The sequence below is a fragment of the Brienomyrus brachyistius genome, chromosome 2 (assembly GCF_023856365.1).
Source record: "Brienomyrus brachyistius isolate T26 chromosome 2, BBRACH_0.4, whole genome shotgun sequence".
In the NCBI taxonomy this organism is placed as follows: Eukaryota; Metazoa; Chordata; class Actinopteri; order Osteoglossiformes; family Mormyridae; genus Brienomyrus; species Brienomyrus brachyistius.
In genome coordinates this window covers 26,196,801-26,210,110 of record NC_064534.1, presented here as the reverse complement: position 1 = coordinate 26,210,110, position 13,310 = coordinate 26,196,801, and the positions used below count along the sequence as shown (strand labels likewise).

Sequence of the window (13,310 nt, the reverse complement as noted above, 5' to 3'; positions counted from 1 at the left end):
CCACTCACTGAGACATAGTCAAAAAAAATACTTTATAATGCAGTAAATACATAAAATAAATTAGGTCAAAGTCTCAGTTTTGTTTTTCTCATCATCTCCACAGTTCACTATTTTTAAGCACTAGTCTTATGTATAATTGTCCTCAATGTATGCTCCTTCCAGAGAGGGGGTTATGTAGACAACAGTGTTAAATACACAGTCTGGCCAGCTGGTGGCCCTTTTACACAACAACGATTTCACAGCACTGCACAGAAAAGGCGGCGTGGATCACAGGAGCCGCCAAGCAGCCTAACTGTCCTGGAGCTCCACCAGCAGTGCAAAGCTGGCTAAGAACATGGCCTACTTTCAAGCCCATGACGTATCTGGGATATCGGACACGGTCTGAATTCCAGGCAAGCACATTGCTACTGAAACAGTAATTTTTTTTAGGTTTTGGGAGAAAACAATCATGTGTGTGTGTGGGGGGTTGCATCTATTCCCAAGCTTAAAAATGAAACCTTAATTAATTGTACATACTGTATTGTTTTTGAAAGTGAATATCATGAATGGTGAAACCTAAAACATATCATCTTAACCACATTATCACTAAATACGAGTTATCATAACACATATCATATCATAACACACATACACACACATATATATATATATATATATATATATATATATATATATATATATATTATTGATTCTATTATAATATATAGTTCCCTAAAACAAATGACTTTCTCTCAGTCTCTCACATATCTCCTACCCTTAACATGTCCTCCTCTTTCTCCTCCTCCTCCTCCTCGGTTTCCATTTCTCCAGCAGGTTGCCTGAAGAGGAAGTACTCGGTGGGCTGGTTTGGGCTGCCCTGTCCCTCAGAGCAGCTAGTGGCTGAGGAGCCGGCCGGACTCGGGGAGGACTGGGAGGACAGGTCGCAGGTCACCAGCTTATAGTAGTTCTGCGTGGCTCCCCCAAGCCTGACTGGGCTCTGGGCACAGGAGCTCAGGTCTGCTGTCTCTGATGATGACAGGCAGATGGGATAGGTGTTGCAGTTGGCATCCAGAGCCTGTGAGGCTTTGCAGCAGTACAGAGCATTTATGTCAGCATGTGGCTTGCAGCTGTTTCTGTCGTGCCGCGACTCGGTGGGCGAGGCGTGCAGGTCAAGGTAGAAGGCGCCTCCTGAATCCGAACTGGAGGAACTGACGGACTGGGTGGTGGCCATGTTGAGGTTCAGTGGTTTGGCAGGGGCTACGTTACTTGTATTGTCGTAGATGGCACTAAAGTTCACGAAGGGTCCCTCCCAGCTTTGACAGGACGAGTCCTGGCTGTAGGCCAGCTGGCTCTCGGGAAGCAGCTTGGAGAGGTTGTAGCAGTAGCGGTGGGTGGGTGGCAGGTCAACATCTGGGGAGGAGCAGCAGCTGCAGGCCAGGCTGCCCTGTCCATTAATCATGTGAAGATCTTCATCCTTCTCGTCCTCATCCTCAGCCCAGTCCTGTTCACCACAGTCCATAGACAGAGGAGAGCTGCTGCTCCCATGGCGCTGCTCTCTACCAAGCTTGGAAAGCACGAGACCTTCCACGAGGGCTGAACTTTGGATGGGATCTGGACTGCATTCTACATCATGCAGCCGGAAAGAGGATATGCCTGGGGCAGTGCCGTCGGAATTCCCATGCAAGTGAAAAGAGGAATCCTCCAGGTAGCCATTCAGGTTATCCCCATCCTCATCCCCATACGCATCATCCTCTTCTTCATCCTCATCTGCATGAAGGAGGAAGGGATTGCGGCGTAGGGGGTTACCCTTGTATCTTGACCTGCAAGACACAGGTGGCTGGGGAGAAGCCTCGCAGGAGTTGCTTCCCAGGTCCCCTGTCCTGCCTGCTGATTCGGTGGAGCTCCCACTGCTGGAGGTCTGGATCAGGCTGCTGTAGACCAGCGCCTCTTGGTGGAGGATATCCCGCTCAGGTAGAGAGGTGGTGCGTGTCAGTCCCAGGTTGTCAGGTGGACAGAAGGGGTTGGGATGTTTGACCGGGCCGCAGCATTGGCGTCCAGGGATTTGGCAGTGCACCAGCGGGATATGGTGCACTATGATGGTCTCCCCGGACAACTTTGAGGAAGTGTCCATGTGTGCCATGTAGGAGGCAGGAGCTGAGAGAGTAAAACTAACTGAGAGCAGTACGGGGGTTTAGTTTGGACACGTCATACCAGGACCATAGCTATCGGGTCCTGGGAAAAATGACATCTAAAGAGACAAATCCGAAGAGGTTCTCCACTGGAAGGTAGACATCTACAAAATAAAGAAAAAAAATAGATGATTTATCAGTTTATCTGAATTTGTAATACTTAGCTAAATCGAAATATATTACTACAATATTTTTTTTCTTGCCTGGTTGAAATTTGTTTTAACATCTAGCTATACCAGCACATTCCTTCACAGATTTGCAGCATACAGCTTTTCATTTACTTGACAAATGTGGACAGACAGTTTCTGCTGTTGCACATTTCCAAAATAACACAGATCTCCTGTTGGTTTACATAAGATTCCGTCCCTGATGTGTTTACTTTTTGAATAGCAGAGTAACATGCTGGATCGTGCCAAGGACACAGAGGAACACACATCATACTTATGGCTCATAGCTCAGTTAAGCCCACATGCTTCGGTTTAAAAGTGCTAATTTATTGAGATGTAAAGAAATACTTGAATTATAATCTTGTTTCTTATATGCGGTCCAGCTGTACCCAATATGGCAGCATCCATTCAAAATGCCCAAATTAGGAATATTAGGAAATTGACAAAAAAAAATCAATAAAGTTCATTTACCCATTGTATCTCTATTACTGCATATTGCTGCAATTTTTCTGTGTTACGTATCATTTTACTAATGTTTTAGGTGGTTTCACAGAGCAAAATGGTGTTTTTCAGTTCTGAATATGGTTCTGCTTCGAAAAAAGCACGCTTCAAAACATGTTAAATTCATATTCATGTCTACACTGCTGTAGCGTAAACTAGGTTACAAGGTTACAACACATAAAATTTAGCAACTGAATATAAATGAAAAGCTTTAACAATCAGAAAAGCATGATCTTACAAAACATTTTAAACATAATGGTTAATAGTTTTTCTACTTCAGAACAGCATTTAGGCTATCCAAACCATGTAATTTGAAGGTATTTGCACTACGTATTATCAGTGTTTTAACCTAGTAAAACACAACCCGAAATTTACAATACTAGGCTTCTGAACCACAGGAGGATCATTTTCCCCAGTAGTCCTTAAATTTGTTTTCTAGCACTAATTGAAAACAGAATGGGGCTACTGGATATTCAGTGAAAGGTGAAATGGACAGACTGCTTGGCTTCTCACCCTTATGTCCTCTTTAGTTCCCAGAAAAGGGTACATTGTAAAGCAGAATCACTTCACCCCCTTCTCTGTTTCTGTTGACGGACTGAGTCCTCTATTTTAAATCCTAAAGCAGATTACATGCAGAGCTCATCTGCCTCTAAAAAGGTCGAGCTGCAATGCAAACGGTGAGAACTGCCAGGCAGGTGAGGCCAGAAACACAACAGAAAAAGAGGATACAGGCGTGTTAGAATGGAAGGACAGCAACAAAACAAACGAATGGAAGACACATCATACTGTAGATAAGAATACAGTTTTTTTGTTTCATTTCATGATTATGTCCTGTCAAAACTGGTCTTTTTGCTTATGCGAATGCATCTAAACAGACACTAGTCAAATTTAGCCCATATATGTCGCTAACAAAGTCTATGTACTGCAGGACTTTCTGTTCAAGGACTATTCTTGTGGCTATTTGAATTCACAGAGCTTGATCATAATTCAGAAAAGATAGCTGTACTCCACTGTCAGTTTAAAATATTTACAATTGCTATCCATGCATTGCTTTATTTTCTATGTTCATTAATCGTACGAGACATTCATGCAAAGGTGCATGTGTATTATTATACTATTAAAAACTATTGGTTTGGTGGCACGTTACCTCAGCCCAACAGTTGCATGCTGTCAGGATGGGTTCCTGTCCCACCGGGAACAGGCATACCGATAGGGAAGGACAGGGACCGCACCTGGCACATGCTCTCTCATATCCTCCTGAGACTCAAAGAAAAAAAGTGTCCTTCAACTTTAGGTTATTTGTGATTTTCTATACTGTATCTTTGGAGGAAATAAGACATCTTACAATTTAGATTTTTTTCGGATTTAATTTTATTTTTAATTTCGCAACATGTCCTCTTTAGTGTACAACAGGAATAAATATGTTTCCTTACATCAGTGAAAAGACAGATGCAAAAACAAGATGTGCACTACAATGGACATAAATGAATGGGTGGGGTCTCAGGAGGATATAGAATTCTGTCCCATTTCTTTGTGTATATCATGAGAAATCAAGTTAAAATGATGAAATATACCTAACGTCAGGCACACCTTTAGCAAAGCATGAAACAGTGGTGATCAGGCAAACAAATACACACAACAAATGAAGTCTGCCAAAAAGGATTTAAGCTTTGGGTTTTCCATACACAGTATAATGCAAATATTGCCAATAATAACCACTTGTGCTATGATCTGTATGGTGAATGACATTTAATATACTCCCCTATACTACAGTATGATGAAAAATCAAGAATCAAGCTATACACTCTGCAAATTCCGCTGTGAGTCCAGCATGTGACAATAACGTACTTTTCATAAAAATATGCTATAATAGATGGAGGTACATCTGTAGATCATTAAGCTAAATTCACTAAGAATTCAAAGTCATATTAAAGAAATCCCAGAATGATACAATAGACATCATGCATCAGCTTCAGATCTGAAATAAGTATAATATAATAATACATCAGCTGACACACTGTAAAAATGGGATTTCTGTGCATGTACCGAGCCATGCAGCATTCATTCAGAAAGGATTTGTAAAAACCAACAGATCTCAAACTGGAATTCATTCACTCTCATTGCCCTAATTGTCTAATTTTACCCACACATGGTTAAAATATTCACAGTGCTGAGCTGCAGTACCGTTTCTCATCAGGAAAAAAGTATAGACATTCTGGGAATGAGCAGAAGGGAAGGAAGAGGTGTGGCCATGCTCTCTCTCTTATTGTATCCAGGGGATGAGGGAGGGGATATTTCAATGTCCTTCCAGGCCTCCAGACGGTGGTCTGGGAAAGGGGAATCCACGTCAGGCCTGCCTGCTGCTTGGAAATGGCTGGCCTGAGAACTAGCACCTCCCTGCCTGGAAGCCAGTACTGAGGAAACAGCTACTGAGCACAAGAAAGTAAAGAAACAAATGTCTGAGCCAGCACACACACAGGCACACACCCTAAGGCATTCTTGAAGGGATTAATGAAATAGCACATTAAAAGACACCCCTGTAACACTTTACTTTATGCTGCCATCTATAATGCATTGTAATGGTCGGTATAAGAATTAATAAAACAAGACAGCATCTTCAGATAAAAAGTATTATAATGTTAATTACCCTGCGACCCAGAAGGATAAGCAGTTTGGAAAATGGATGGATGGATAATGTTAATTATAATGTTTCCCAAGCTAAAAAAAAAGCTGTCATTTACAATGCAATACAGATACCTTCATAATGCATTACAATTTTTGGTATAAGAATTAAGGATGCTTTGTACCATATTATGCAGGTATTTATATTTCATTATAGATGAGAGCTTCATAAAGCATTCATAATACATAATAAAAATGGTTATTATGTCATGCATTTTTATAAATATTTATGGCCATGTTTATACTGCATTATAACATGCTATGAAAGTGTTCATAGTTTCTTATAGACATGACATTCATAGAAAGTGTTACCAAGACTTGTAAGGAGTACTTAGAAAACCATGAATTCAAAACTACAGGCAAGTAGTGCAAGTATGGCCTTCAGAACCCTGGATTACACAATCGTACCAAATGAAGCTGAACATGCCACTAGTTTATTCTGAGTTACCACATCCTAGTGCAATTATACCTGCATGCAAAACCTGTGATCTAACCCTTAATTCCCAACACTGATGAAGCACTGGGAAGATAAAGCCAGCGATCGTCCTCAGGTGTCCTGTATACCTGCCATGACACATATAAGCATTTTGCGGCAGAATAACAGATGCTACAGGATAACAGATGGTTCTTCTGACAGGCGAGGGGAAAGTGCTCCAAACAACGCCAAGATGCACCAGGAAATGTCCAGGGTGCTGAAATTAACACAATGACATCATACTCAGAAATGACTGTGGGGGCCATAGTGCAAGAGATACAGCCATTCAAATGATATGAAAGAATGATAGCTTAAGTCACTGGGACCCCATCTCATAACTGTGGGGTTGGCCTGGCAAGACAAATAGCTTCCAACTCCTCTAAAGTTTTCTTTATTCACTTTATACTCCTGACACTGAATAAATACTAAAGTGTTCACATTGTAATGGGATTTACCAGTATGGTCAAATACTACACAATAGTATTCTATTTCCACTACTGAAAGAATTGGAAATTATAGAAAGAAAACTAAAGTGCACTACTGCTACTGCAACTTTTTTTGACAACTGACAAGCATTTTTCCTACCAGAAACTCCAAGCAGGGGATTTTAAAAAGCGTTTTGCCATTTATACTCTTGGTAAGCAGTCTTTTGTCTGCCCAGGATGATGAAACACGTGCCGAAAGAGAAGACAGCCGCTCACAGAGGATGGCAGCAAAGACTCCAACAATTAACAACCACAAAGGAACCGTCATGTGACTGCCGGGCCGGACATAAAAGAACCTTTGACGGGTCAGAGAGATAAAACAGCCAATATAACGATAATCAAACTAAAACTGAAATTTAGAAACCCTTGGATTATGTATAATGTAAAATTAATAATAATATATGTAACAATAGAAAAATCTTAAAACAGGCCACTTCAGAAGACTCCTCTTGAAGAAAACTGCCCTTTTTCAGTGGATTAACAGTGGAATAACCAACAGTAATCAATAATTAGGTTTGCATGCCTCCATCACCTTTTGCTGCTGCCTATACTACCATAATCTCTGGCTATGACATCCGTATTGCTTCTTGAGAGTCTCGCTGCAGCTATGCATCCAAGGACCTGTATCATTAAACAGACCCCATTGGCTGCATCGTTTTAAAGTAAAAATATTAAAATAATCTTTTCATATCCTTGTGTATAGTAATAATGAGCGTACTTTTTAAATATTTTTAAAATAAATACATTTTAAATGACTAAATACATTTTATTTTAAACCTATGAGTAATGACTCTAGAGCGAGAGAATTTGAATCCATTACCTCTGGCATTTCTTACTCGGAAATGGGGCCCATGTTGATCTTATTCTGCTGAACTTCCAGTTGCAGAGTCTCACCACTTTCCCAGAAATAAGCGAAAGTTAAGACCCTTAAGTTCGCTTTTGTGTTCTCAGCAATTTGCTGAATGAGACACCACTCAAACTATACCCCTTAACTTAATACCATTTTTCCTTACCATTTAATTTTTTCTTTTTTAGGTCCATTTAAATGCGGAGTAGTTAGTGATATTAGGCAATTTCTAGGAAAATATGAATACATTTTCCATCCATACATCCGTCCTGTAACCGCTTATTCTGATCAGGGTTGCTGAGAGGCCTGATGCCAATTCCAGGCGTAACGGAGAGCAAAGTCGCGGTACATGCTGTCAACATATTGTTAGCTATAAAGCCAATAGCAGCAGAAGCATCACTATACAATTACAAAAAATGAGAGGTAAGGCTTTTACTGGGGGAGAGGGACTGATTTTAATGAAAATGAATTAGAACATATCATTTAAATTAAAGCTCCCTTAACACATCCACAGCAACACCCCAGATCAATATCTTTAATTACAGATGAAAATCGTAAGGATTCGATAAAACACAAACTATATAATTGCCAACAATAATTACACAATAATGACTAATTGTTCATACCATCTGGACATTATACTGCAGTATACAGTATTTTCAAAAGCAGTGTAGTTCTGGCATTTTGAAATCTTGGTGAGAACAAGTGGAAGTTTAAAACTAATTTTAGCGGGCTTTGCAAATTTAATGATCGTTCCATTTCAAGATTATCTAGTATTTGTTAAATAAAACAACCCGACGTTTAGCTCTGCTGTTGACACAGCGCCGCTCTGTTAGAGGCCAATGTAGCGCTACAGTCTAGCTCCGCCTTCGGGGTCCCCTTCACCCCAGCTAATTTCACCAGCCAGTTTCAATTTGTCGGCACATTTCTAATGAATCAATTATCATAATAATCATTTTTCTGCAGCTCTAATTAAAAAAAATAATCACATTTAAAAATGAAGCATTTAATTTTACCCTAAACAACCCCTTCATCAACCCCCGCTCACTCATTTATAGACTCTCTACATCACTGTTTGGGAACATTATGGAAGGGACTGTTAGGACAATTAGGCATATTAATTATTGTTTGCCTTCAATCTGCTTCCAGTTACCTCATACAATCAAGAAAGTGCCAATTAAATACACATAAGACATGATAAATATTTACAAATATATGAAAATATATGAATTTAAAAATTCCCCATGCGAGCGTTTCCAAAGATTCTTTACATGAGGGCAAATCATTATATCTGTAGCCCATTTTGGGTTTCGCCCTACAAACCGGGAGGCGGTGGGGTCAACGGTGAACTTATCCATTTTCTAAACAAAACTGAGATGGGATACTGTGTTACAATTATCAACAGGGCTTCGAAACCATTGATGACGTTAATGCCTACGTCACAAAACTTTGCAAGCATTTTAAAAAATAAGTAGGAGCTCTCAAGAGAAGAGGTGGGCAGGAGAACAACAGTCAAGAGTGACTGACAGGGAGAGAAAGACAAAAAAGTAAGAGAAAGTAGAAGAGAAGGAAAAACTCATATGGACGACCAATTCTTCAATGTCTCAGGAGTCTTAGTGTCAGCAGGAAAACCTTCTGTTTTCTAGAGTATTAGATAATCTGTTTCAACACAACTCACGTGAGTCCCCCACATCTGCATTACATGCATTTGAAGAATGAAAGGTAAATGTAAAAAAAAAATGTAAAAAATATGCAAACCACATTGCAAACGAACAGCTTCCAAAGCATCTGGGGTGTGCAGTGAGCTTTGTAGCCTCTGTATTCAGATAACGGTTAAACATTTCCAGCTGTAAACTGGAACAATATGAAAAAATCTTAATTTTTCTATTCCTGAATTAGTACAGTCGTTCCCTGGGTTTCAATGGTCCATGTTAAGTTTGACTTTACGATGGGTATTCCAATTCCATTCTGTTTTTCACTTTCGGTACAGTATTCAATAAATTACATAAGATATTCAACACTTGATTATAAAATAGTCTTTGTGTTAATTATTTTTGCCCAGCTGTAGGTTAATACAAGTTTTCTAAGCATGTTTAAGGCAGGCTAGGTTAGGCTATGATGTTTGCTAGGTTAGGTGTACTATATTAAAATGGATTTCCTCCTTACCAAATTTTCACCTCACGACAGGTTTATCGGAACATAACCCCATCATAACCTGCACCTGTAATTTAAATGTAGATTAAAGGTTTTTCTTTTCCTTTTCATTTTGAATGTATACCCTAAATAGATATGCATCAGTGTATTATTGGTCTGAGAGATTTCTATTAGAAATATAGTTCATGAGTGAACATCATCAGTGGAAGTCAATGTGGGAGAAGAAGGGTCATTTAATATAATATTGTCTTCAGTGTTTCAGATTAGGTGAATGCATGGGTGTAAATTAGGGGGGGGCGTCAAAACCAGCTAATACAAATCCCCCAATAATCATTTTTCTCCCATAATAGGTGGACACCTCAAACCCCCCCCCCCCCCCCCCCCATGGATCCAACCAAAGTTAAGCCCTTGGGTGAATCTGTCACATAATTCAAACGCATAACACATACAGTAAAGAATCCAGTTCCATAACTGTTACACCTACGTTAAAAAAACTGGGTTTCTCAGAAATCCTTCTCCAGAATTAATGTACTAAGCAATAACTTTCCCTGAGACAAGTGCTTAACTAATATCCTGTCAAATTGCTGTTGTAGACACACTCATATGCAAGAGTCACCAAGCTTCACTGACGCCAGCAGTCACACAGACTCTAAGACAAGTTGCTATGTCCGCCGTCTTAAATGCCCTATGATGAAGTTAATCGTTCTTTTATCACAAAGCCCATATAAATTTGAAGCGTACAAAAACGTTTTACATACAATGTCCATATTTTTTTATACAAAAAACACAGCCCAAAATTCAAGAGAAGAAAAAAACAAGAATAATAAGCTGGCATTGATGTCAGTCTGCAAAAACAGCGTCGTCAGGAATATCAGCATCATTGCGGCTAGGAACCGCATCACCAGGAAGATCCCTGCTTGAACATCTTACTGTATTTCCCACAACAAACACAGGGAACTGCATGTTACGTAACACAAACAGGAAACATGCAGACGCCAGAAGGGATCTGGGGTTATATATAACAGGAAATTCAATCTTTAAATTACACCGAATAATGTGGCGTTACGCGATGCTACATGAAACCACTTCGTACAAAGCGCCTGGATGCTGTTTTAGTGCCTAAGAGATTTCTGACAGCACCGAGAATATTCGGTAATGCAAGCCGGCTCTAGGCGTGACCAGCGACCGATCCTATAATGCATCTTCCACCATCGATAACGCGTTATTAAATAAAAGCATTATCATGCCGAAAAAATAAATGTCATCCTAACAAATGGCGATACTAACATACTCGTGATGTGATGTAATGAACGTCGACATAAAATCGATTTTCCATCCCTGACATCATTGCGTATCGCCGTCATCAGAATGAATAACAAACATATAGAATCCATATTAATATATGTAGATTTAGGTTTTATTTCAAGTGCTTTAAAATATGAACATTTCCACTGGGTTTGTTGGACACGCCTTTTCATTTTGCTAATCTGGGTAATTAAATCGTAGATCATCGACGGCAGAAAAAAAAAACATATGAATAGATAAACTGTGAATTAAGTAGCGTTTACGCTTTGAGCAAAATAAACATGAGAATTTACCCGTTACCACAGTCATGGCATTGCGGTCAAAACACTTGTCTCTGCAAAGACTACGGTACGAAACAGCCATAGGCGATTTAATCGCTTACACCGCATAACATATAAGGCATTAATATATAAAATCGGACTTACATTTATTCTGGCGTTACATTTTGTATATACTTGCAACGTTCAAAAAAAGCCCACAATGCAACTGTGTAATCCTTAGCGTTTCAAGTTTGCTTTTCCACCGAAAATCGTAGCATCCACCGAAGCGTCGTCCGGAGAGGGCTGGCCGAGGCGCGGGTGCGTCACGGGGCCGCGCCTCTCAGATCCGGCGAGCTTGGCGGCCTTCAGCATTCATGTCGAGCAAAGCGAAAAGAAGCATATACAGCTATTGTATTTTAATGTCAAAATACTCAGAACAAAGAAAATAGTCTGACCCTTGAAAACACAATAATGTATCATGGACACATTTTGTATAAATACATCCATAGACAACTGATACATTTACAAAACAGTTCTTCTAGCTACATAGTTTTTTTGCATTGTTGCGATGACATCAAGCGCAATTTCGAAGGAACATAGGACTAATATAAAATACATGGTTACATGGCAAAACCGTGCATAAAAAAGCCTTTATGTGTCAGACTACGGTTTGCGATTAAAAGTACGAATGCAGAGGCAATTCCTTCAAAGTTTAATGAGGCACGACATTGTAAAATATCCACATTTAAAATAAAGCAACTAGATTCTTAAAACTAATATACTGAGTACAGACAAACCCATATCAGGATTTTCGCTGGTATCAGCTTTCACCGAAAAGTATACGTTTAATAAATCTAGCAAAAAAATCTGGGGTTTTAAAACGTCCATATTATCATAAGTGCTTATTGAAATATTTTAAATAAGGTCTATAATATATACTCATTTAAAATCCATACAGGAAATATTTTGGAGCTAAAATTCAAGTTAACATACAGACAAGGGTTATTATAGGATTTGACCCTTAGAGACTGCAAATAAAAGGCATAACTAACTAGAAACACTTATGCAACTGCACATAAAAGGCAATTTTCACATTTTAAATGTTCCAGTTTGCATGTTTGTGTGCAGAAAATTTGACAACCCCAGAAATGAGAGGTTCGGATTGGCTGGCAGTGCAGACCGATATTAACATTAATTAATAAGTTACTTTTGCATTCTCCTTAACAAAATCGTCACAAGGGTGAAAGCATTGTAAACAATCATTTACAATTTGCCATGAAAAGACACGTCTAAGGGTAATTTAAAATGTGGTGAAGGCCCAAGAAGGTGCCAACCAAGGACTGTAATTTTTTCCACAAGACACAGAGTCATCATGAACAAAGCAGAACGAAAATGTAACATGAAAAAACCTTTCAGGAGTAAAGTATGAACAGTGTTTTAAAGATAATTAGTTGGGAAGCACTGCAATGAAAGTGGGCTGCAGCTGCTGGGCAATATAGTACAGCTGGTACTGTACTTATGGGACTATTTATAGTTGCTCTTGGCATTTCAGCTCTCTTCATTACCTGCTCACTCCCACTTGGTGCTCTCTCTCTCTCTCTCTCATTTCACCTGTGCACACACTCCCTCCTTCTCCTCTCTTTGTACTGACAATCACAAGCAACGTTTTGGTTTTATTGAACACATTAAATATAAAGGGAATGTTTAGATCCAAAGGTATATGGAATGAAAATTCCCATTACTATCGGTAAGTGTTTTTTGTAAAATCTCGCAAGCAGTGGAAACAACTTTCTTTGCCCCTGCAACGGGCGTTTGGTTTCTTAATAAAAACATGCAAAACTGTAACGCTCCTGTAATGATTCAAACTTGTCACATAATGAAACATTAAAAAATATATAGCTAAGCTACAGTTGTTATTTGTCTGTCTATATTTGCTCAGAAGCCAGGTAGCGGGACAGATGAAATGACGGGGACTGCCCCAGGTGTTTGGGTCTATCTATAATCTACCATATTGCGCGTGCGTGTGGAGCTCTTTATGTTGTCTCCATAGGGTGTATGTTGGTTGTGGGTAGAATCTGAATCAGAAACATTTTATTAACCTAATAGCTTACGCATATACAGGACTGGATGATTTCTTGTATAAACAGTCAGACGATGATGAGCCTGTGGCAAAGACCATAACATCATCAGTCTGCACTTATTATCCGATGTCTATAACTAGAATAACTATGAGATATATTACCTTGCTAGCTTCTGAGACACAGAG

The 13,310-nt window shown here is 39.4% G+C and overlaps 1 protein-coding gene across 2 annotated transcripts in view; it reads right to left on the bottom strand.

Annotated features, from left to right (window-relative positions):
* The window catches only part of LOC125717966 (AP-4 complex accessory subunit RUSC2-like), a 28,521-nt gene extending 15,797 nt beyond the window's left edge, over nt 1-12,724 (bottom strand). For both annotated transcript variants that reach the window (XM_048991389.1, XM_048991400.1), the window contains exons 1-2: nt 11,210-12,724; nt 755-2,272 (exon numbers count right to left, since the gene is read on the bottom strand). In XM_048991389.1, coding sequence (XP_048847346.1) covers nt 755-2,119 — 1,365 coding nt within the window. In that variant the 5' untranslated portion in view covers nt 2,120-2,272; nt 11,210-12,724. The remainder of the gene's footprint in view (nt 1-754; nt 2,273-11,209) is intronic.
* Between the last annotated feature and the right edge of the window lie 586 nt (nt 12,725-13,310).